General features: G+C 47.1%; 1 protein-coding gene across 1 annotated transcript in view; it reads left to right on the top strand.

Annotated features, from left to right (window-relative positions):
- Positions 1-24,171, top strand: part of PLEKHD1 (pleckstrin homology and coiled-coil domain containing D1) — a 31,198-nt gene extending 7,027 nt beyond the window's left edge. Inside the window, exons 2-13 of the mRNA XM_068399660.1 lie at positions 5,724-5,817; positions 6,748-6,837; positions 7,410-7,486; positions 11,438-11,529; positions 14,379-14,431; positions 16,428-16,522; positions 17,467-17,560; positions 18,867-19,045; positions 19,785-19,917; positions 21,127-21,271; positions 23,257-23,406; positions 24,011-24,171. Coding sequence (XP_068255761.1) covers positions 5,724-5,817; positions 6,748-6,837; positions 7,410-7,486; positions 11,438-11,529; positions 14,379-14,431; positions 16,428-16,522; positions 17,467-17,560; positions 18,867-19,045; positions 19,785-19,917; positions 21,127-21,271; positions 23,257-23,406; positions 24,011-24,171 — 1,363 coding nt within the window. The remainder of the gene's footprint in view (positions 1-5,723; positions 5,818-6,747; positions 6,838-7,409; positions 7,487-11,437; positions 11,530-14,378; positions 14,432-16,427; positions 16,523-17,466; positions 17,561-18,866; positions 19,046-19,784; positions 19,918-21,126; positions 21,272-23,256; positions 23,407-24,010) is intronic.
- The last annotated feature ends 563 nt before the right edge of the window (positions 24,172-24,734 follow it).

The following is a 24,734-nucleotide window of genomic DNA, read 5'->3' as shown; positions in this document are numbered from 1 at the left end:
TCCGAGCTCAAGACCAGAGCATCCCAGCAGGTAGGAAGTCAAGGAAGGGTACCAGGAGACCTGCATGGTTAAACAGGGAACTGCTGGGCAAACTCAAGTGGAAGAAGAGGGTGTACAGATCATGGAAGGAGGGGCTGGCCACTTGGGAGGAATATAAGTCTGTTGTCAGAGGATGTAGGGAGGCAACTAGGAAAGCTAAGGCCTCCTTGGAATTAAACCTTGCAAGAGAGGTCAAGGACAACAGGAAGGGCTTCTTCAAATACCTTGCAGGTAAAGCCAACACTAGAGGCAATGTAGGCCCACTGATGAATGAGGTGGGGGCCCTGGAGACAGAGGATAAAAAGAAGGCGGGGTTACTGAATGCCTTCTTTGCCTCTGTCTATACTGCTGGAGGCTGTTCTGAGGAGCCCCGGACCCCTGAGGCCTCAGAAGAAGTCAGGATAGAGGAGGAATCTGTCTTGGTTGATGAGGGCTGGGTCAGGGACCAATTAAGCAATCTGGACACCCATAAATCCATGGGCCCTGATGGGATGCACCCGCGGGTGCTGAGGGAGCTGGCGGAAGTAATTGCTAGGCCACTCTCCATCATCTTTGCTAAGTCGTGGGCAACGGGAGAGGTGCCTGAGGACTGGAGGAAAGCGAATGTCTCTCCAGTCTTCAAAAAGGGCAAGAAGGAGGACCCGGGTAACTATAGACCGGTCAGCCTCACCTCCATCCCCGGAAAGGTGATGGAACAACTTGTCCTTGGTGCTGTCTCTAGACACACCAAGGATAGGGGGATCATTAGGGGCACTCAGCATGGCTTCACCAAGGGGAAGTCATGCTCAACCAACTTGATAGCCTTTTATGAGGATGTTACCCGGTGGATAGATGATGGTAAAGCTGTGGATGTGGTCTATCTCGATTTCAGTAAAGCGTTTGACACGGTCTCCCACAGCATCCTCGCAGCTAAACTGAGGAAGTGTGGTCTGGATGATCGGGTAGTGAGGTGGATTGTGAACTGGCTGAAGGAAAGAAGCCAGAGAGTGGTGGTCAATGGGACAGAGTCCAGTTGGAGGCCTGTGTCTAGCGGAGTCCCTCAAGGGTCGGTACTGGGACCAGTACTATTCAATATATTCATTAATGACTTGGATGAGGGAATAGAGTGCACTGTCAGCAAGTTCGCTGATGACACAAAACTGGGAGGAGTGGCTGACGCGCCGGAAGGCTGCGCTGCCATTCAGAGAGACCTGGACAGGCTGGAGAATTGGGCGGGGAGAAATTCAATGAAATATAACAAGGGCAAGTGTAGAGTCCTGCATCTGGGCAAGAACAACCCCATGTACCAGTACAAGTTGGGGGCAGACCTGTTGGAGACCAGCGTAGGGGAAAGGGACCCGGGGGTCCTAGTGGACAGCAGGATGACCATGAGCCAGCAGTGTGCCCTTGTGGCCAAGAACGCCAATGGCATCCTGGGGTGGATTAGAAGGGGTGTGGTCAGCAGGTCAAGAGAGGTTCTCCTCCCCCTCTACTCTGCCCTGGTGAGGCCGCATCTGGAGTATTGTGTCCAGTTCTGGGCCCCTGAGTTCAAGAAGGACAGGGAACTGCTAGAGAGAGTCCAGCGCAGAGCCACGAAGATGATTAAGGGAGTGGAACATCTCCCTTATGAGGAGAGGCTGAGGGAGCTGGGTCTCTTTAGCTTAGAGAAGAGGAGACTGAGGGGTGACCTCATTAATGTTTATAAATATGTAAAGGGCAAGTGTCATGAGGATGGAGCCAGGCTCTTCTCAGTGACATCCCTTGACAGGACAAGGGGCAATGGGTGCAAGCTGGAACACAGGAGGTTCCACATAAATATGAGAAAAAACTTCTTTACAGTGAGGGTGACCGAACACTGGAACAGGCTGCCCAGAGAGGTTGTGGAGTCTCCTTCTCTGGAGACATTCAAAACCCACCTGGACGCGTTCCTGTGTGATATGGTCTAGGTAATCCTGCTCTGGCAGGGGGATTGGACTAGACGATCTTTTGAGGTCCCTTCCAATCCCTAACATTCTGTGATTCTGTGATTCTGTGGGTCATGCATTCCTTTCCCAGCTGAGGCGACATCAGCTGCAGCTCCTCCAGGAGGTGCACTGGGACACAGGCCTGCTCTGGGAGGGAGATGGGTCCCCGATGTGGAAGGTGAAGAGTAATTGCTCCATCTCAGATAACTTGCTGGACAGGCTCCACTGTGAATGGTGACTTTTTCAGTCCCCTACCAACTAAATGAGCTCAGTGCAGAAGAGTGATTTTTGGGTCATGCTGTTCTGCTTAGAGAGATTTTGTCAGGCTGTGGTCGGGAACAAGAGGTGAGGTTAGGCAGTCAACTGTGATGTTCCCGGAGTATCAGACAAGAAGACGGTGTCCTTCTGAGGAAGCAAGGTGGCTGCTTCTTCCCACATCTGATGTCAACATGAACAGGTGTAGATGAATGGGCAAGGAGAAGAAAAAATGTGGGGCACAATAATTGCTGCTTCTGTTTGTACATTCTGAAGATTTCTGGATGTAAATATGCAGATGTTTAATGACTGTCGCTTTTAAACATTTTGGAGCAGGTGCACAGTAGGTTCAGAGCTCAGATTTGCTGCAGGCATTCAGAAGTTGAGCTTCGTTCTGTGTTTTTCGGTCCCGCTGTGAGCCTGTGGCTCATCTTCCCAAGGCATGTGGGCAATTTCATTTGTGTTGTCAGAGCCACGGCAGAAGAGCAAGAGATAGGAGCTGGTGGAAGTGGTAAAGCTTTCCCTCAAGTATAATAATGATAATTATTATTAATAATATATTATAATGATACATATTATTTTATTATTATAACGATAGTTCTCTTCCGGCTTTGAATTCTTTCTTTAGCTTTAAAACTGAACTAAACCAGTACCAAACTGCTGTGCTTGTCTGTACTGGAGGCAGTGCTTGGCTCCATCTGATGGGGCCTCTGCTCCAGGAGAGGCCTGGGGTAGGGATGGGCACGTGGACATCTTAAAATTGCTCTTGTAGATCATACCTCTAGGTCCATGGCCCATCTTTAATGGTGGCTTCAGAGGGTGGTGCAGGCATCCCCAGGCTGCACAACCTGAAAGCGCTGCCTGGATAAGTCTCTTCCTGATCACAGAATCACAGAATATTAGGGATTGGAAGGGACCTCAAAAGATCGTCTAGTCCAATCCCCCTGCCAGAGCAGGATTACCTAGACCATATCACACAGGAACGCGTCCAGGTGGGTTTTGAATGTCTCCAGAGAAGGAGACTCCACAACCTCTCTGGGCAGCCTGTTCCAGTGTTCGGTCACCCTCACCGTAAAGAAGTTTTTTCTCATATTTATGTGGAACCTCCTGTGTTCCAGCTTGCACCCATTGCCCCTTGTCCTGTCAAGGGATGTCACTGAGAAGAGCCTGGCTCCATCCTCATGACACTTGCCCTTTACATATTTATAAACATTAATGAGGTCACCCCTCAGTCTCCTCTTCTCTAAGCTAAAGAGACCCAGCTCCCTCAGCCTCTCCTCATAAGGGAGAAGTTCCACTCCCTTAATCATCTTCGTGGCTCTGCGCTGGACTCTCTCTAGCAGTTCCCTGTCCTTCTTGAACTCAGGGGCCCAGAACTGGACACAATATTCCAGATGCGGCCTCACCAGGGCAGAGTAGAGGGGGAGGAGAACCTCTCTCGACCTGCTGACCACACCCCTTCTAATCCACCCCAGGATGCCATTGGCGTTCTTGGCCACAAGGGCACACTGCTGGCTCATGGTCATCCTGTTGTCCACTAGGACCCCCAGGTCCCTTTCCCCTACGCTGGTCTCCAACAGGTCTGCCCCCAACTTGTACTGGTACATGGGGTTGTTCTTGCCCAGATGCAGGACTCTACACTTGCCCTTGTTATATTTCATTGAATTTCTCCCCGCCCAATTCTCCAGCCTGTCCAGGTCTCTCTGAATGGCAGCGCAGCCTTCCGTTGTGTCAGCCACTCCTCCCAGTTTGGTGTCATCAGCGAACTTGCTGACAGTGCACTCTATTCCCTCATCCAAGTCATTAATGAATATATTGAATAGAACTGGTCCCAGTACCGACCCTTGAGGGACTCCGCTAGACACAGGCCTCCAACTGGACTCTGTCCCATTGACCACCACTCTCTGGCTTCTTTCCTTCAGCCAGTTCACAATCCACCTCACTACCCGATCATCCAGACCACACTTCCTCAGTTTAGCTGCGAGGATGCTGTGGGAGACCGTGTCAAATGCTTTACTGAAATCAAGATAGACCACATCCACAGCTTTACCATCATCTATCCACCGGGTTACGTCCTCATAAAAGGCTATCAAGTTGGTTGAGCATGACTTCCCCTTGGTGAAGCCATGCTGAGTGCCCCTAATGATCCCCCTATCCTTGATCCGTCTCGGTGGAGGCTTTCTGCCCAGAAGCAGGAGGGTTTCCTGGGGATGTTCTCATTATTCACAGAAATGCCTTATCCTCTCCAGATTCCTCATGAGCTCTTGTCCTTGGGATCACATGGAGTGATTTACATAGCAGTGTTTTGTGTAGTGTAAAAAGGCATTCTTCATTAATTTTCAGCTTCTTGCCTTTCACTTTCTTTCCAAATCCTTCTTTTACCATATCAGAAAATGTGTACAGAACAGTGCAACGCATTTGCTTTTGTCATTTACTCTTTTGAAACCTCCTTACTAAACTAGTCCTCATCTTTTCAGCTGCTCTTGAGCATTTTTGAGTGCTGCAGAGATTTAGACTGAATTTAAGCTAAGTCAGATCTCTCCCCTGCACCACTGCCTGCAGAGTAAATGCAACCTCAGTTTTTGAAGAGAAGAGGAACTCTCCCAGGGGCATTTTGAACATCCTAATAAGCTAAAAGTGGCCCTCCTTTAATTGCAATTTTGAGGACATGCTCCAGTAAAATAGAGGCTTGGTTTACAGAAGCTGTGGTGTTTTGTGGCTACTATACAGTGTTCATCAGAGCATACCTAAGGCTAACTGAGCAGAACAAGGCACACTTTAATGTGATGCATGTGAGGAAAAAAAATTCAATTTCCTTTGCACTTACAAAGGTCAATGACAGGAGACTTTGCCAGGAGCTCTGCTTAAAAATATCTCTAAAATTTATTTCTGCTCCTGAGTGCTCTTGTGGCCAATCTTTTGCCTCTAGAGTCACTTGGGGATGCTACTTTGTGACTCTCCCTGCCATACGACTCACTGTTACAGTGGGAACACTTCCCTTCTGGCTTATGTCGAGATGGGAGGAAAGAGGGTGGCAGGGAGTAGATTGCAAAAATAACTTTTGGTTGCTCTTTGCCCACATGAGAGAGAATCTTAAAAAAAAGGAGCAGCTCTCTCCCAATAAGTTGAATCCAACACATGGGCTAGACAGAGTACGCACAGGTCAAGATGCCAAAAGGCTTTGGCTGTGCTCCCGTCTTGGATGCAGACCACCGTCCCATTCCCCTGTGAGTAAATGAGGTTTGCCTTCAACGCTGGTGCGTGCTCGCTGCGGTAAACGGGAAGCCCAAAGCACTTGAACTTGGCTCTAGCACTTGAACTTGGCTCTAGCACTTGGCTATGAGCAGAAGTGAGGGACCTCACCTTAGGCTTGGATGGGAATAGTAAGCCCTTCTGCTCAGAAAACACCTTTAGTTAGGCAGAGATTTTTCTCTTGCTGTGAACACAACCTTTGTTCTAGCAGAATTTATTTCCTTTCTCTTAAAGGTTCTTCATCATTAAGGAAAGTTTCCTGCTCTACTATGCTGAGAGTGAGAAGAAGAGCTTTGAAAGCAATAAATACTTCAATATCCACCCTAAGGTGAGCAGTGTTTGCATGGGAGAGCTTTTTCCTTTTTTTTTTTTACTTTCCACAGGCCCAGCAAATGAAGAAGAGGTAAGTCACAAACTTCACAGATCCAGGGAAGCTTCAGAATAGCAAGAATTGTGTCAGTACCTCTTCAGGCTCCTTAATGATTCAGCACGTTCATGACTTTAATGTTTTTTTTTTACCTGATAGTAGATATATTCCCTGGTTTGCTTGATCTCCTAATCAACTAATTGAATACTGTTGGCAAAGCCAGTGGTGGGGCTAACAGCTTTGGTTGCTGCTTATTCCTAACCTGTACTCGCACTCATAAGTGGTTGCAGCAAGCCCCTGCTAACCCGTGTGCCCTCAGCCCAAAGAAGCAGCCTCTGTAGCTCTGTCACCTTGCGATCTCCCAGGGGACTCTGTGCCTTGAGTCTGCTGTTATCCTCTGTAGTCACTGGAAGGTGATGAAGCACAGGTGCTTCCAAAGATGCTGATTTCACCCAGCCTGATTAAGGGCAGCAGGCCACCCATCCATCCCCACTCAGCACGCGTGGGGTGTTGACCTATTAGTGGTGACTGTAATGGATGCACAACCTCTCTCATGCTACCATGCTGTGACTCTGCAATGTCTGCCCCTGTTGGGAGATCACCTCCTGCTTGATAAAAGAGCTCCCACTTCCACGTTCTAGCTAGCAGCCGTCCCTCCAAGCCAAATGCAGGAGAGCCATCTTTACCCCCTTTCAGATACCACTTTGAGGTCTCCTGGTGGTGGTGGGAGTCCTTCTGCTTTCCAGGAACTGTGTATATTGCTCCTCCTGGGGTAGCCAAGGCAGGGCAGGGGCCCACAAGTGACCAAGGGTGAAAGTTCAGCTCTTGGTTAGTTGTTAATAGTTATACTTGATTTTGCTGACTGATTGGAGTGCTCTGGTTCATCCCCAGGGTGTCATACCCCTGGGAGGCTGCATTGTGGAGCCCAAAGAAGAGCCCAACATGCCTTATGCCATAAAGATCTCTCATGAAGACTTCCATGTAAGTAGACTTCTTTTTGTCTCAAAAAAAAAAAAAAACAAAAAAAAAAAAAAAAAAAACCAAAACCCCCCAAAAAAACACCACCACAAAATATGTTGTTGCTGATGAGCAGAGCTGGATTGGCAGTCTTTTCCACCCCACCAATGTATGCCTACCCTCTCTGGGCAGACTATCCTGAGGGAGAGGGTGTGTTAGCATCCCAAGTCCCCTCAAGGCTTTGCTGCTGCTCCTGCTTTGACAACCAACAAGGAAACTTGCTCTTTCTGACGGCAGGTCTTATGATACTAGCAGACCAGTAGACATATATTCAGGAGCCCTAGAGCTCATGTCGCCCTATCGTTTTATTCCTACCATGACTGCTTGCTGTGTGCATCTCTTTCCAAGCAAGGACGTGTGGTAGGCCTGGGTTGTATTCGCTCCCATGTGATGCCTCCTGCGGAGGTGGAAGCCTGCGGCGGGCTCGCCTCCTGCCACAGCTGTGCTAGCTGTGTCCAGTTCGTGCCCTGAGTGAGGCACGTAAGGCACCAGCCTCTCTAATCCATGTTTCTTTCCCCTCCCCTCCCCTCTTCTAGGGTAACATTGTTTTAGCAGCCGAATCAGAGTTTGAGCAGGCTCAGTGGCTGGAGATGCTACAGGAGTCTGGAAAAGTGTAAGCTTCTTTCTATTCCTTATTCTCTTTGACCTGCTCTGTAGATGTGTAAAGGATAAAGAGGAAGAAGCCTGACTAGAAGGGCTATGGGGAGGCAGACAAGCTCCCCAAGACTAGTGAGACCTTCCCTTGCCTCCTGGACACATCCTTTCCCTAAATGAGAATGCTCTAACACTGACACAGGGGTGTCCGCCTCAGTGTGCAGTGTGGTATATGCAGTATGACTCTTTGCTAACAACTCTAGGCTGTCATCTGTCACATGCTGATATACCGAGTGGCACCTGCTCTCCCTCTCTCTTGTCTTGGAGAGGTGGGACCTGGGACTGAACGGGAGCTCTCCTGGTCTGTTTTGTGTGGGAAGCAAGGTCTGAGGTCTTGACAAAGGTGGGGGTCAGAAAACCTCTCTACACTATAAATGTATGAATTTGGGGTAAGGTAATAGCAGAACAGGCAAGGCACAGAGCTAGTGAGCAGCTGTCTATGTGGTTCCACACCCACTGGGAAGCAGGGACCTCACCAGCCCGTCCCTGCTCTCCTGAGCAGTACGGGTCATGCTGGGATGTCAGTAACAGCCCTGAAGTAACCGTGTGACTGTGGGGTGTGCATCCCTTCTGCCCAGATCCTAGGGTGCTCAGGCCACGCAGCAGCAGGATTTGGCCTCTCAAGACAGTTTAATTCTGAAATGTGGAGGCAGGCTAAATGCCAGGGGAGGAGGTGTTAGCAAAGCATTTCCAGCCCACCTACAGGGGTGAGAGGGTTAGATTGCTGTATGCACACAATATTGAGTTTATAGTCCGCTGAGAAAGCCAGAGAGATTTGCAGTTTGTTGGCCACCAGCTCAGTAATCCCTCATCACCCAGGAGCCTGACCTGGCTGAAAATCTGCCAGAGACACCCCCTTCCCTCCCCTCTCTGCTTCTGTCCTTGCATCAGAGAAGGACAGAGATGCAGCTCCAGTGCTGGCCTAATCAGTGCCGATGATAGCCTGCATGTGAGGAAAAGCACAGATTACGTGATTTATGTTAGCAGGGGCAGGCTGGGAGCTAAGCAGCAGCCAGAAAGGCACAGCATGGGCCAGTAAACTGATCTTCAGTGAATAGGGAAGTGAAAAGGACACAGCTGAAATCTGCTAGGCAACTTGTTTTAGTGCCCTGTTGTTCCTAGACAGAGGTGGTACTGCTGATGGCACTGCAGCACTTACAGTTTATTGTGATCATCCTACAGTCTGCCTCATTATTTAAAACCAAAGAAAAAAAACCAACACCCTCAAAAAAAAACCCCAACTTCTCACAGACTGAGATTTTGTTAAAGAGGGGAAAGAGGAAAAAATGAGCCCAGGATGGGCAGTGTCCTCTCTCCTTTGTTTCAATTTTGTCTCCTACCTCTTTACATCTGGGGCTGGATGGTGTGTGTGTGTGTGCCTGCACAACTGCTTAGTACCTCCACCATCAGAGTGTGCTCAGGGATGCCTTCAGCTCTTCACTCCTTTCCAAGCCTCCTGGTTTGACAGGGAAGCCGCTTATTCAATGCAGAGGGGAGATGATTGTCTCTCCACCCTTCTAACGTGTTGTAGCTTGGACTTATCACACTTGCCAGATCTTGAAAGCTTTTTGGAAATGCACAAAGCCCTGACTCCCACCTGGCCAGGCTCTCTTCCTGCCCAGAGAGGCTTTTGCTGCTGCTAGTGGGGGACCAGGGCACACGTACACTCTCTATGTCCATAGCAGCATTCCCTGCACTGGTTAAAAGTAGACTTGATGGACAATGGGGGAAAACAAAACAGGTAACATAGTACATATGTCCTGTGGGCCATGAAGTGCTAAGTGTGTCCAAAAATTGGTTGTGGATGCTCCCAAGAAAGGTAAAATGCAGGCAAAGCTAGAGAAATGTTCCCAGTGCTGCAAAAGGACAGGAATAGATGACGTTTGAGCTGTATGCCAAAAGGAGATACTATACAGCTTTGGGTTTTTTTTTTCAGAAGTATATTATGAGGGTGCTTTCTACTTGTCCCAAGAGCCTTCCTGACCCTTTGCTTCCCAGCACTTTAAGCAATGTGGCTTTTTCTGATGAAAACTCACTCGGTAAGAAGTACAAAATAAAAAAAAAAAGCATTTGCTCACCCCTCAGCTGAAGTCATAGCCTGCACCTCCCCACTGCTGCATTTACACACCGGCACTGGGTCCAGCAGATAAAAGGAATAAAAGCTTAAATGCTACACAGTGATATGGGTGCATCTTCTAAGTTATACAGCAGTGGGTGTGGTAACCTTTGAGTTACAGGCAGGGAAACATCTTAGGCTGGGGAAGGGAGGGAGCGCTGAAAAAGTGAATCTAATAAACAGACACCTTAAAGGCTGCAGCTGTTTTGAAACCCTCCAAGTAATCATATGATAAACTCTGTCACACACCCCCCTCCCTTGAGCTGTTTGCTGTTGGTTTCCCCGGGGTTCATATTCATCCTGTATCAGAGAATGTTACTGGAAAAACACATTCACACCCACATGTCCTCACTCAAGATGAAGATGTCTACCTGTGGGCAAAACATCACCTTTTTAATTAGCGTTCTAATTTCCTCTGCACTTGAGAAATATCCTAGATGCTCATTAGCTGAGAAGAAACCTAGCTGTCTGCAAAGAGCACAAGGCAGTGCTTGGGCTGCTGGAGCTGTGAGCTGCCTGGTCCCTGGGGTGGTGTGTGTTTAATGTATTTGTCTGGCTTTTGTAAGAGACGAAGTACAGGTTGCCTTGAAATTGTTTTGTAAGAGGTTGCCAACTTAATGGCTTCTGAAAAGCTACAATTTCCAATGGCTCACAAAGAGGCCTGGTACAGGGAGGCTTACAGGTATTTAATATTAATAAACTCCCTTAGGATTTAAGAAAGCAGAATTTCTGGGCAGCAATTGCTGTTCCTGTATGTTCATCTATATAAATAGATTGGGATGAATTTTACATATGCGTTTTATGTATTTTATGTGTGTAGATATTTTTTTCTAATAGAATGTGAATACAAATGAGCAACAAACTCAATTTCTGGTTCTGTTTTTGATTTGTGTGTACTTGTCCTTGGTATTTAATATCTGTATTAAAGCCTACCCTGTCCATCAACTCAATCAGTAATGGGCATCTGCTCCATAGGCCTTTTTTGCAGCTTAGTTTCATAATGTGTTCAAGAGACCTTGAGATCCTCTGGCCAATGGTCCTACAATAACACAAGGTACTCTTTGAATATGCCTGCTTCCTTTAACTTTTTTTAACTCTCCCTACTTGACAGCATCTTGTCTGGCTTTTATTTCTGGTTCTTTGTTCTTTTACAGGGAGAGACACTTAACTCACAGTGTAGGGCCAGACAACAAATCCTAGTGGCTTACAAGTTTAGAAGAGGAGGGATTGATTGGTTCTAGGATGGATGATGGATACCAGAAAGGCTGAAGATAGAAGGCTGTGGGAAGGAGTCGATAAACAGTTAATGTTTGAAGGGGAAGAGTGGCTATAGCAGCAAAATATTGGAAAGGCTGCAGAAGACAATGTCACTGGCAGATGGGAAGTTAGTTGAGTTGAAAGCTAAAACCTGGTTCTAAAGTCTGTCAGGATCCATTTAATGGTTCCAGGTACATCCTGTTGTAGTTGGAGGCTGTGCATGTTGCTGGGTTGGTCTGGAGAGCCCTTAAGACTAAGCGCAGTATAGAAATCTCCAAAACAGTGGAAAAAACATTTGAATAGCTGTGTGGTGTTGAGGTGCAGCTCTTGTATTTAAAAACAAAAAAAAAAATATTACTGAATGTCAGGGAAATTTCTCCAATTCATTTGTGGAGAAAAACATAGAGAATCAATGTCCCAACTGATATGAGTCTTTGTGTTTGAATTCCGTGGTAGATTGCTAGGCTGAATCCCCTGCCTCACTCTGTGGGACCTTTAGCTTTCTTACACTGTCTGCTTTATGTCTGCTCTCCGTAGGACCTGGAAGAATGCCCAGCTGGGCGAAGCCATGATCGAGAGCCTGGAAGCCCAAGGACTGCAGCTGGCCAAGGAGAAACAAGAGTATTTAGGTAGGAAACTCAGACTTCCAAAAACCATAAATCCCAAAATAGCCAATTTGCTTTTCTGGAGTTGTCAGTGTAGTCAAGCCAAGCAGCTACAGGTTTTTATTGTTAACTTTTACTGGATCAAGCTTTTGAGTAGTCAGCAGCTGAAATTCAGGTTTTGAAGGGAGTCAAGACAGGAAAATGTTAAGGTAGGGTCTGGACATCTGTGTGGAGCGTGAAAGAAAGAACGTGCTTTGGCCAGCACGCTGCAGTCCTGCACCTCCTGATGGTGGGACTGTACAAGTGTTTGCTGCCCCTGAGAAGTTTGGATGTGCTGATTTCAGCTGCTCATCAGGCAAACAGCCAATACCTTTGTCCCCCTGAATCACATAGGACTGGTATTTCTGAGGCTGATCACAGCTTTTCATGTGTAAGTTTTCCTCCTCTAGCTAGTTTGTTTGGTCTTAATCTACTTGGTCTTTGCATTTGCTCACACAGTTCACATTGGAAGTGGGAGCATTTACATGGGCTTGTTTGAGGTGTCTAATGGCAGTGGCTTTCTCCATGGGCAATGGAGAGAGAGCAGTTGCTCCAGATGAACATAGAATAATTTAGGCTGGAGGAGACTTCTGGAGGTTATCTAGTCCAGTCCCCTACTCAGAAACCAGCCTCTGGATGGCAGTACCTTGGGTGCTCTGACTGCCTTGGGACGTCCAGCTGTCTCTTCCCCACATTGCCTATGGCAAGAGCCAAGGGCAAGTAGTCTTTTTAACCCAGATATTTCCTAAGTTAGAGTATTCCCCAAGGTGTAAGAGCCCTTCTGACCTGGGGGCTGCTGGTCACATGTGTGAGCCCAGTGACTTGTCTGGACAGTCATCTGCTTTAAACAACCTAGTAGCAACTTCGGGTGCTTCAGGTTGGTGGTGCCTTGAGCAGGGGCTCATGGTATCTACTCCTAATCATCAAGCCGCTGGAGGAATCTTGAAGAGCCTTTTGCATTTCTGCATCCATGCTGATCTCAGTATACGGTCTCACATGTAACAGTGGTCGTAATTCAAGTATCAAGGCATGCTCATTCTGGCAATCCTAGCACCATTCACGTCTGTGAGCTGATGGATGGGCTCATGTGTGAGGCAGGCAGGGGTGAGTGGTTCCACACCTGACAAAGGGATAAGAGGGAGTGCTGAGAGGAGGACCTGGAGAGACAGGAGGAAAATTAGAAACAGGAAAGTTTTGTCAAAACATTATTTTGCAACCACCAGAGCAGACTAAAGAGACTAAGAGAGTAAAGAGAGCCACAGTACAATAAAAGACAAGGTGATGGAGCAATAGAGGAATACACATTCTGTGGCAAACAGGAGATATTTGGAATATAAAATATATATATTTCACTGGGTTCTTCGCTCCATGACAAGAACATTCAGAGCTGGTCGATTGTCACAGTTGATTACTTTCTTTTGACAGCAATTGTGTATTTATTCCTATATAACTGCTGAGGCTTCTGCCTCATTAGCCTTACCTCCAATGATCTGTGTCCATCCTGTAGTTAAGCTTTGAGTTCAGGCACTGCTCCTGGCATCAGGTCAAGGCTCTCTGGAGGAAGCAAACACTGCTCTGGGGAATTCCCTAAATGCCCCCAGAGTTACCTTCCACCTGCCCCCTACCCAACTGGGATCCAGGTTTCTCTCTCAGGCAGGGACTTTGTAGAAGCTCGTCAAGCCCTGGGCTTGGCCCCTGCAGGAGGGGCAGAAGAGGGAAGGTAGGAGAGCCTCTGTGCAATGACAGTGCAGCTTTGCTGGGTCCTGGCAAGGAGGAAGAGTGTGAGAGTGGGAAGGAAAGGCAGCAGTGGTGATCAGCAGAGCTTTAGTAACTTAACACTATTGCTGTGGCACCAGGAGCCCTGCTGTGGGCAGGAGGTAGAGGTCTGCATTCCTCCTAGCAGTAGTAATCCTGCCAGCAGTAGTAATCTCTTCAGGTGCCCAGTACAAAGGAAACAAGTAGCATCTTCCTCACCTGATATGGGGAAGACTTAATCACAAAGTGCTGCAGTGAATCTCTCCCTGCTCACACGGCAGCTGGGTGGCAGAGCTGAAAGCTCAACCCCAGGCTTAATGATGAGCAATGTGTTTCTGTCCAGCTTCCTGTAAGCATGACTAAGAGCTGCCTAAGGCAGAGCCTCTCTTTAAGGTTAGAGCATGGCACAAAGCAGGTACATAAGGTCACAGTGTAAGCACCAGAGCAGAGTCTCTGGTGGGCATGTGTCCTTCTCCTTAGTCAAGAGCAACTGATGTTGAGAGGGGACTATTCCTCACAGCTATAAGTTTTGTGGCTAAGCTAGGGGATTGATTTCTGGGCTTGGCTGGGACATCCCAAGGTGAAAACAGGGAGCTGGCAGTGATGCTTGGGGGGCTGAAGGAGAGGGTGATGTGCTGGGCAGGTAGGAATGGGGCACTGAACTACAGGAGGAGAAATGACGGCTGCTACGCAGCGTGTGACCTTGTGCACCCACTTAACCTTCCTGTGCCTTTGCTTCCTCATGTGTGAAGCAGAGATAAGGATATTTTCCTAACTCAGCTAGAGGACAGCAGAGGTTAGTTCGTTAATGCTCTTTAAGAACATTGAGAGGAAACCTTAGAAGGAGTAGGCAGTGATATGGTTGTTTAGTTTATTAAGTTATTTGGCAGGAGAGAAATTACAGAACACCCCATTAGTGTCATCTCAGCCTTTGGAGCCTCCCAGACAGATACACACAGAGCAATAGGGAACACTGTGTTTTCAAGCTCCAAACAGTCAGTGTTTCATACTCATAAATATCCCCAGGATATAAATTGCTTTTCTCTGCATTTGGCCATTGTATGTGTGTGTGTTTGCAGATAAGCTAATGGAAGAAACAGAAGAGCTGTGTCTGCAGAGGGAGCAAAAAGAGGTGAGTGTTCATCGCAAGCCAATTCCCTTCATCTTCCACATGGCAGGACATGGGAGGTCAGGAGTTGTTGGTTTGAGAGCACACCAGGTTTCAGAGAGGGTGGCTGCAGAGTCAGGAGAGTCTCCAGCCGACCTCTGGGCCCTGTGGATAAAGAGAGGAGTAAGAGCCGTACCATGGGGTGGGTCCTTGGAGGTGTATCCTTGCTCCCCTTCCCAAGCGCTTTCCATGCAGTGTGCTTGTGATTATGTCTCCAGGAGGACCAGGGAGGAAGATCAGATTAAATTTGTATTCACTGGGTTGAACTAAACACTTGTTATTTTGTAGATTCAAGAGGACTCTGGCAATCAACGTGTCTGTCTCCCCAGTTAAAAAGCAAATAAACAGACCTGGCATTGTTCTAGTGTAGAGATACTGTGTGAGAAACAAGGAGCAGCAAAAAGCAACGTGGTTTGTTCTTTGGACACACCAGAGATGGGGAAAATAATAAACATTGCACTAGGGAAAGCACAAGAGAGCACTCCCTTAGATGTTACTATTATACCTTAATTTATCAAGTTTATTGTTGTTTTCTAAGCTATTCCTAAATTATATTTGCTTAATATAATAAAAGTAGCTCATTCTCATATTTACACCAAATCTATACCAGTTTTTATAGCACCATCATAAAGTTATTGCAAGATAGCTTTGCAAAGGGTTGTCCTATTACATGGTAGGAAAGCCTGCATGGATGTAGACCTCCACATTGCAATTTTGCAATCTGCTGCACGCTCTCTTTTCCAGTTAATTCAGAGCGACTGCCACCCCTCTTAAGCAAAAGACGGCAATGCTGACCTAGGCTTCTCAGGCCTGTGTTTTCCCTGTGTACTTTTCTGCAGAGCTAAAGTCCAAAGGTAGCTTGGACACTCCTTTAGGGCCAAGCTACTTCTGCCTTTGCAGGGAGACATCCCTTTCTGGTGAGAGAGCCAGCTGTACAACCCACAGCCATAGGGAGGGAAATGCCCTTGTCTAAAGACCCTGGAACAAATCTCTGCTCTTACAAAGCTGTGCATGGTACCTCCATTGCCCACAAAGAGCAGATGGGGCCAGGTTAGTTTGAAGGAGTTTGTTACTGATGGAGGAATGAATAAATAGCTCACTGAACGGTGGCGGTCTGACCTGCTGTGAGCCTGAAGGCTTCAGAGCAGTATGTTGGGAAAGCAGCTTGAACCATGTATCTGCACCATGGAGCAAGAGTCTTATTATGAATTTGTCTGGCATCAGTGCTGTTTTGTGACCTGCCTGGGCCTGCAGCAGGAGTTCTGCCTAGCAGCTAAGGCAGTGTATCTGCAAGGGGACCTGACCGAGAGCGGGACCCTCGCCGTATTCTGTCCCTGACTCCCTCCATCTGCAGTAGGTCTCTGTACAACTGCTTCCTCTAGACTAGGGGAAGAGACTGTTTCACTGCTTAAGGATAGCTTGTGGTTTTCAGTGCTCTTTAAGCATGGTTTTACTAGCACAAAGATAGTGACAGGCTGATTAAACTGTGGAAAGCTGTAGCTGTGCAGTTTGTGTTTCCTGTCCCAGTGGGGATGCGAAGCAAGGCTGAGCTAGTAGAAATATCACACTTCAGGCACAGCAGTGCTGGGGCTGTCACGTTCCTGCCTGGGCTTTCTGCACCTGCACATGTGGGTGCCTGGAAATGGTACATGTGTGTTGAGTCCAGCTTTCCCAGGGACCTTTGGACCTTCTGTATATGTGCAGCAGAGCTGATCTGTGCAGGGAGCATGCCTGGAATTTCCAGGTGCCTGGTAACCTGGCTGGGACTTCTGGATGTCTGGAAATCCTCAACAAACTTTCAATCCCTTCTAATTGCCCCTGGACAAAAGTGTGGTGGAATCAGCCACCCCATGGCTCTACATAGCTCAGGTTAAAAGTCCCAGGCATTCTTAACCGGGAAGCCTTTCCTTAATTGTAGGTGTGTCAGCAGAGTATACTCCTGTCTTCTCTTTCGGTCCAGGAACTCGAACGTCTGAACCAGATCCTGGAGGCAGAGAAGCACCGGTTTGAAGAGGTCGTACAGGAGCTGCGGCTGGAGCAGGAACAGATCAAACGGTAAGGCAGCAAACTGCCCAGGGCAGGGAAAGGACACGAACTCCCACGCTTAGCAGAAGTGCTGCTGTGATGGTCAATCAAAACAGTTCGTAAAATCCACCTATTTTGTTCATGTAGGAAGGAGATAAATGCTATATTGGCCAAAACAGGAACGGTTAAGATCTGCTTACCTGCATTTGCTACCACTTGTGTGACCAACAGAATACAGCTTAGTTTCATTTTGTGTTCAGGGCTCCAGCAACCTCTTTTTCAAAGGGCTGGGACATGAGCAAACCCCAGATTAGTTGGGGTAGCAAGGCAATGGACAGGGGCTACAGGATTTCAGAGAGGCAACTTGTTTGACTGACTGACCAGCCATGTGGGCTCCAGACATCTGAATCTGGTTTTCCACCATCACCTGAATGACACTGGGTGGATGTTGAAGTTGCTTCACCAAGAATAACTTTGTAATTTTAAGAGTTACACTGTGCAAAATATGAACAGCAAATGTATTTAGAAAGGGAAGGACCCAAGTGCTTTGCCCTGAGTGTTGAAAGGGCATGTTTTGCCATTGTCCTCTTCATTTTCCTTTTCTCTCCCTAAATAACATCTCAGAAAAGCCGGTGTGGTTTTGCAAACATTTTTGTTTTCATAGACCTACATCCCCTTAGCTATTAATGCCCTGCCTGAACTCTTCCAGTTGCAACCGTGGCCCTGCCCTTGCTAGCGAAGCACGCCAATAGTTGGTTTTGGTTTGAAGATCAGGAGGCACAGTAAAGTTCCTGGACACCTGTAGTGTATTCAAGGCATGATGCTTGCAGGCATGCTCCTGAATCTCCACAGCTGCCTGTACCAATCACCGGTTGCAGGTTCTGTGCTAACAGATCCACAGCCTGCGCAGTCTGAGCGTGGTTTGTGGGGCTAATGTTCCCCTGCAATAGCTATCACCCTTTTTGCTTCTTTAGGGAGCTAGAGCTCACAGCCCGCTCCCTTAAAGGAGTGGAGGAAGAAAAGAAAGAGTTGCGAAGCCTGACACAGTCCTTACAGAAAACCCTAGAGGTGAGTGACAGCTTCTCCCCTCTGAGTGGCAGCATTTTGGGAACGATCCTGGAGAAGTGACCAGGGCTGAAAGCAATGATGTCCTGTTGAATGAATCTAACATCCGCTAGTGTTGGAGTTACGCCCTGTGCAGATGAACAGATTCATTAGGTAGCTAATACGAAGGCCAAAATCCCCTTCAGAAAAGGACTACAAGTGACACGGAGCCCAGCAGAATCAAACTTCTCTCATCAATGCCAGGATGATAACCATAAACCGCAGTTCAGGAAGCTCAGGTTGAACACTAGGGAAAGATTTTTTTACCAGACAGGTGGGACTGACCTAGCAGGCACTGTGAGAGCCTGAGGAATCTCCATCCTGGAAGGTTTTCACAACTCGACTGTAGAAAGCCACTGCTGACCATATCTTGACCTGCTCTGAACAGGAGGCTGGACTAGAGACTACCAGAGGTCCCTTCCAGCCAGTGTGGGTATAATTCTGTGATAGCTTTCTGATATTTTTTTTTTTTTTTTTTAACTGCAACTCCCTAAGCCCTGGTGGAAGTTGCAGCAGCAGTGAGATATCCCTTGTTCACACAAGGGAGCACGGTGCCCAGAGAATCTTGTGCCACGTGACAATTTAGGAATCAGAGTGCTGATGTATTAAACCCTTTCCTTACTTTGTATCACTCTGGTGGATTGGTGGAAAGTGGCTTTTCTAAATGCATATCGTTTGTGAAATTTTCATACAGCTGGTCTGCTGAAGCCCAGTGTCAGATCCTGCAAGTTTGTCCAAAAATCTGTTGCTGATGTTCCTTTGAACTCTCCTCCTTGCCCACAGTTATGGGTATGAAAAAAGAACTGGAAAGCTAAGGAAGGAACATTCATGCCATAGTTGCACACCAGACCAAACACTTCACAGGAGAACAGCATGATATGTCCTATCGCCTTGTATCACCTCTGTGGTACTTATAACTACCTCTAGTTCGCACTGAGGAGCAAGGTGAGGAGGGAAGGCAGGGAAGCTGCCCACATTGGGGATGCACTAGAGAAGCACAAGGCTCCAGTCCCTGAGCTGGGTCCTTCCTAGCATATCATGTCAAAGGAGCTTCCAGGTCCTCACCCCCTTGCATAGTGAAGGCTATGGTGGAGCCTTGCTTCTGAAGAGGCAGGTAGGAATGGAAAACCACATTTTGTTACTCCTGTTTTTAACCTGAATGAGGAATGTGGATGTAAGGACGGAGGGACTCAATAGGGAGGAGCCAGGCAGGAACAGGAGCAGAAATGTTAGACTTGGCTGATACTCACAATCTCTGCCCTTCTTCAAGGAGCTCTCCCTGGAAAAGCAGCAAATGCTGGAGATGCTGGAAGAAAATGAGAGCCAGCTCCTACCTCCAACCAGCCCCAGCAAGGAGCAAAGCCCCATGTGGGGACTGCACTGCAGCCTGCAACAGATTGAAGAGAAGATGCAGCAACTTCTGGAGGAGAAACTCCTGGCAGAAAAGAGGTGAAGTGGGGGCAGGGGCTCTTACAGTAGTGCCAGAGACAGAGATGTGGGACAAGATGCGATCCAGTGTGAAGAGGGTGGTGGGAAGAGAGATAGTTTTCCCCTTTGCAGGTGGGAGGCAATCAGAAAGGGTATGGCTAAATATTTCCAGGCTGAAAATTAGAATCACTTCAAAACTGTTCCGCTGTTTATCCTGAGACCTGCAGAGAGGCAAGATCCTTTATAATTTCCATTCTTGGGTGTGGTGAAGGGAAGAGGACACTGCTGCCCTGCTCAGGCTTAGTGGTGCCAAATGACATGGTTATCTGCTGACTTGCTTTTTGGTTGCCAACATAAGACAAGTCTGGAAGCTTGTCTGGTTCTCATGGCAGGAGTTCAGGTTATAAACTCTTCAGAGAGGACAGAGTGAGGCAGGGCAGCTGAACTCCTTGCTGCTGTTTGGGCCTGCTCCTTTCAAATCGGGACTTAGGCACGTGAATCCATTTGTCCGTAAGAAGTGTTTGGTGCACCTGGACCTCTCCTGGGGGTTGAGAATGTTCCATTCAAGAACTGTCGACGTGGCTTTCTCCAGCAATGCCTGTGTTATGGAAGTGAAACACAGACAGTGCTCCTGTTAGCACCTCTTTGCTCAGGGCAGCCAGGTAGTTAAGCATGCCCCATCATGATGCTGAGCCCCTTCCTTCCTGTGAGTTGTGCTGGGGTGGGAATGGTCATCTTCCTTTGATGTGCGGTGCACCAGGATGAAGGAGAATGAGGAGCGGTCCCGAGCACTGGAGGAGGAGCGGGAGTTTTACTCTTCCCAGTCGCAAGCGCTGCAGAACTCACTCTCTGAGCTGACTACAGAGAAGCAGCAGACGGAGAGAGACCTCAAGGTATCCCCTGTGTATGTTGCATATGGCTGACCCTGGGCCCTAAGTTCTCTCATTTTCCCTTTCAGTTCATCCCCTATCAAGTGGGAAATTTTGTTTCTATTTTGTGGTCACAAGTCTTCATTTGCTATGCTTCCTATCATGGTAACATCTGACGTTGCCATGTTGTATCTTTGTAGCACTACTATTTATTTTCTCATTCTGAGGCCTGATTAACCCATTCAGTAAAGGTCTTTTCATTTGCTACTGTGAAAGCATCATCTAAAGATGGAGGGAGGGAGGGAAAAAACTAAAAGAGGAAAGTAGACATAATCAAGAATAAAGATTATTTCAAAGAAATGCTAATATGGACATGGCAGAACTGAGCAGAAATCTTCCCTCCTCACTTGTGCTCAGAGAATCAGTCTTAAGATTTGTAAATCTTCAGGAACCTCTGCATGAACTTGAGTTCAAAAGCAGAGGAATACAGGTGAGGTACTAGCCCTTCTTTGTTATCCCAGTAATGAAGATACCTTAATCTATGAAAAGGTAATTGGACAAAGCATGCTATTTTATTTTAACCTAAATAATGTAAAGGTTAGTTTATTATTGGCTGTTTGACACTCAACCTCCTTCTACAAATATGTTGTCCAAAAAAACCCAAATTCTTCTTTTTCCTGCGCCTCCAAGATTTTCTTTTCCTGTAACCTTCCACTTGGCCAAACCAAAGCTGAGTTGACCTAAACTATATTAGTTATTCTCCTTTGCTAAGCTACTACTGATATTATCCTTTATTTCTAACTTTTCTTGTGTTTAGTTTCTGAAACTAAGCACTGTATACCCCTTTGTGGGAATTGACTACCTTTATCTCAAGTACATCTTTGCTTGAAAGATGTCCTGTTCCTGTTCAGCTGCAAGTACTTGCATAAGCACAAATTCATGTGTTGAAATACCATCGCTGATTCCACGTGGTTCATACAATGAGAGGGAAGCTGTGAAAAGGAAAGTCGGAGTAAAGGAGAATTATTAAAATAACCTGGACTTCAAATTCAGTTTCTGTCTGAAGACATGAGGAACAACTCTTATGTTGTCTTAAAATATTTCTATTGGTTTTCCTTACTGTTCTCTTTTCATTTTCATCTGCTTGGTGGATCCCTCAGAGACCTTGTGAGTTAGCAGGATGGTTATTGAGACACAAGCTGTTTTTTCAGCAATGCTTATCTTCTTCCTCAGGCTGAGGTGAAGGTACGCATGGATCTGGAGAAGAGACTGAGAGAAGCTGAGGAAGTGTTGCAGAGCTTGGAGCAAGGCTTAAATTCCCTGGATTGCAACAAGGAGAAGGAGGAGAAGATGAAAGCAGATGTCAGTAATCTGAGAAGTAAGTCGGTCATCCATTCTCTCTACTGATGAGCAAGCTCTGAGAGAGAAAATATTTCCACCCATCTCCCCAGGCACAAGAAGAAGCTCCCAAATTAGCAAAGCTGCACATAAGGTGCTCTCCCAACTCTCAACCACACCTCCCTTTTGAGGAGCCAGAATGTGCTATGCAAGCATTTGGTGTTTTGCCCTCAAAGGAGGGCAAAATTACCCCAGCCTTCCCTGTTGGGTGGAAGACAAACCTAGGGGCAAGGACGAGCAAAGGCTTTCCAAAATGCCAAACAGGGAAGCTGTGGCAGAGCTGTAAAGACTGAGTAGGTCTGCGTTATAAAGGGTCCTCTGATTCCTCTCGAGGTAAACTGTTCTCAGCCTTGGTTATGAGAACATCAGCAGTTTAAGGAGCATCATGGTTGCTGTAGCAACATGCTGGTAGGTGACCCAGCAGGTGAAGTTTGGATCCTTACTCAGCTCTGAATCACTGCACCAGCCCAGTGCTGTTGTGCTGAGGTGACTGCAGTCCACAGGTCAGGTGTGAGACTCAGGTTCCTCACAGCTAATCCCTGTTTCTTTGCCCCCCCCTCCTTTTTTTTTTTTTTTGTAAGATGGGGCATTACTCTAGCATCTGGCTCAAGTCAGGTTTGGGAATTGACATTAGCAGCTCCAATCGGGTGAAGTCTTGCCTGTTTTCCATCCTCAAGTATAGTGCAGGGGCAAGTTGTTATGAAGATGCTGTATCTGTACAGTTAAGGCTTCATTTCAATGAAAGGTGGATGTATTGGGCCAATACAGAAAAGTCAAAAAGTCCTGTGGTATTCTGAGCACTGTTACATATATAAATATAAACACACATATAAATAGTTTATATATATACACACACATTTATAATTGTTATATATAAATATATGTAAATAAAATAAGTATTATTTAGTAGTTTCTACATCAGATTTCTAAATTAAGACAAAAGGGCATGGTTCTGAACTTCATCCCACTGGCCATGGTAAGAAAACAGAGCTTGTGCTGAGCTCAGCATTCAACTAGAGCTGACCTACCTGCACAGGGCATAAGTGAGCGACCTCTGGCACTGAATGTCTCCTGACACTCATTTCCAATCTTAGATTTTGGGGGACGTTTACTTCAAAAGAGTAAAAATGTACTGATGAGCAAAACACTAGAGAAAGTGAGGGACCAGCAGTGTTTTCTTTAACGTCAGTCCCAGCACAGATCGCCTCAGTCCTTCCAAGTGATTCCTGCAGCTCTGCCCTGCTGTTTCACGTAAGAGTTGGGGCTCATTAGCACATGAGCCCTCTGAACAGCAAGGGACCAGTGACAGGCAGGAGGACAGCAAGACTGGAATGGCAGAAAATATGCCTGTTAGACCATAAGAGGGGAAATGGGCCAGGAAAAGCAGCTTGTGCGGCAGGTCGGGACAGAACAACATTGTCAGTGTTTGGACATGGGACTTTGCATGGATCCTGTAATGTACATATGTATGTGCTAGTATTTGCTATGCTACTAAGAAATACCTGGCCATGTATGGCCTCTGTGTGTGTGTGACTGTGCCAGCGTTGCCAACACCTCCCTTCCCGCAGTTAGACTTGACTGGTTTTAGAAGTCCTTCAAAGAAAGTGCAATGAGCAAGGCTTCAGACCTCTATGTTGCAAGAGAGTTGAGAAGTTTTATCATAATATCAGAGGCTTTTGGCAGTTAAATCATGAGCAGTTGTGGGAATGACTGATGGGGAATGGATGGTTGCAGTTCTTTCTGTAACTTGAGTATGTGCTTGTTGGGAACTGGAGGTTTTTGTCACTTAGAACTTGTTCATTCTGATGATATTCTGAAGGTTCATGGACTGCTGTTTGCGAAGATCTAGGGAGGTGTTGAACGTCTTTACCTGGCTCAGCACAACAGCAAGTGCAGTCCCTTGTGAGTGGTTCATTGATTGAAGTGTCTCTCCCATCACTGCTCACAGTTGTGTCTTCTCCTCAGAGTTCTTTGAAGAGTGCATCCGCAATGCTGAGCTGGAGGCCAAGATGCCCGTGATCATGAAGAACTCTGTGTACATCCACAAGGCTGCCACTCGTCGCATAAAGAGCTGCCGCTTCCACCGCCGGAGAGCCAGCACTTCGTGGAATGACTGTAGGTATCAGGCAGCTTCTTACTCTATACCCTGCAGGAGCAGATATGTGCAGATGGGGCTGACAGAGCAATAAGGTCTGCAAATGTGGTTCATATTTCATATTCCCTAGTAGGAGAATAGAGCTACAGAGAAACTTGGAGCTTCCTTACCCAGAGAGCAGGCACTGAGTCTGTGTACTGGTTGCCTGTCTCTTCATGTATGTTGAAAGGTAACTGCTGTGATGGTCCTGGGCCCCTAAAAAAACATGCTCAATGCAGACTTTGTCTGAATGCTTAATCATAGACTGAGTTAGGTTGGAAGGGACACTTGGACATTGTCCAATCCAATCCAGTGCTCAGAGTGGCTACCTACAAGCTTGGATCAGGCTCTATGTAGAACCCTAAATCAGAGGCAGCTGTAAAGAAGAAAAGAGTGTTTCCATGCTGTCAGCATTTTCCTCCTCTGAAAACAGTCAGGTGAAGCTGTTAGAGTGCAGTGGTTAGCTCATCCCTTGCCAGGCTCTCAGTTGTGTCATTCACATGGCTTGTGTGCTCTAGTGAAGTTTGTCTTCAGTTTGTGTCCCTGACAGAGAGTGCTGACCTTTCTGTGCTGCTCTGGTTTCAGTGAAGCAGTCCCAGTCCTTCATCTTCTCACACACAGAAGCTGAAAACATCGAGGAGCTGAAAGAAGCAGCCAAAAGACTGAGCCGGGACCAGCACTTCAGGGAAACTCTCTATCAAATCATGAGGTCGCAAAAGGATTCTGCTTCAGGGGATGGAAAGTGACTCTTGTTGCGAGGGAGTCTCTGGTCTCAACTTGCCATTCAGCTCTGCAAAAGTTATGCCATCAGGCGTTAGGATCAGAGGGGAGATTTGCCCTTTGGTGGGGAAAGTGGGGGGAAGTTGTGTGTAGGCAATTCCCTCAGTTAGTGGCTTTGCTTTAGTCTGAATGCTCCCTGTAGCCCTGCAGACCTTTTCTGCTGATCGCTCCAGATCTGTTTGCTTCAGCTGCTTACGTTAAGCCACGTTTTGCCAGGATACGATGGTCAGTGTCAAAGTGAACCACAGACTGTAGCTTAGGAAGTGCCTCTTCTTTCCTTTCCTATCTAGTCAGTTTGCCAAACACAAGTGCTTCTGAGAAAGCCCTTTATCATTCTCTGCTCCAGCTAGTGCAACCTCCCCAGCTGGACACAGCTTACCCTGTTCTGCCTGATCCCCTCTAGGAAATGGCTCGCTGCACACCCCCAGTCAATCAGCACTGCGGTGGGGCACATTTCCTGGCATATGTCCTGAAGACCACAGCAGTCCCAGCCTCCCAAGCACAGGCAATAATATCAAACACAGGGCAT

This window comes from Nyctibius grandis, chromosome 4 (genome assembly GCF_013368605.1).
Source record: "Nyctibius grandis isolate bNycGra1 chromosome 4, bNycGra1.pri, whole genome shotgun sequence".
Classification (NCBI taxonomy): Eukaryota; Metazoa; Chordata; class Aves; order Nyctibiiformes; family Nyctibiidae; genus Nyctibius; species Nyctibius grandis.
This window is presented reverse-complemented; position numbering and strand designations above follow the sequence as displayed.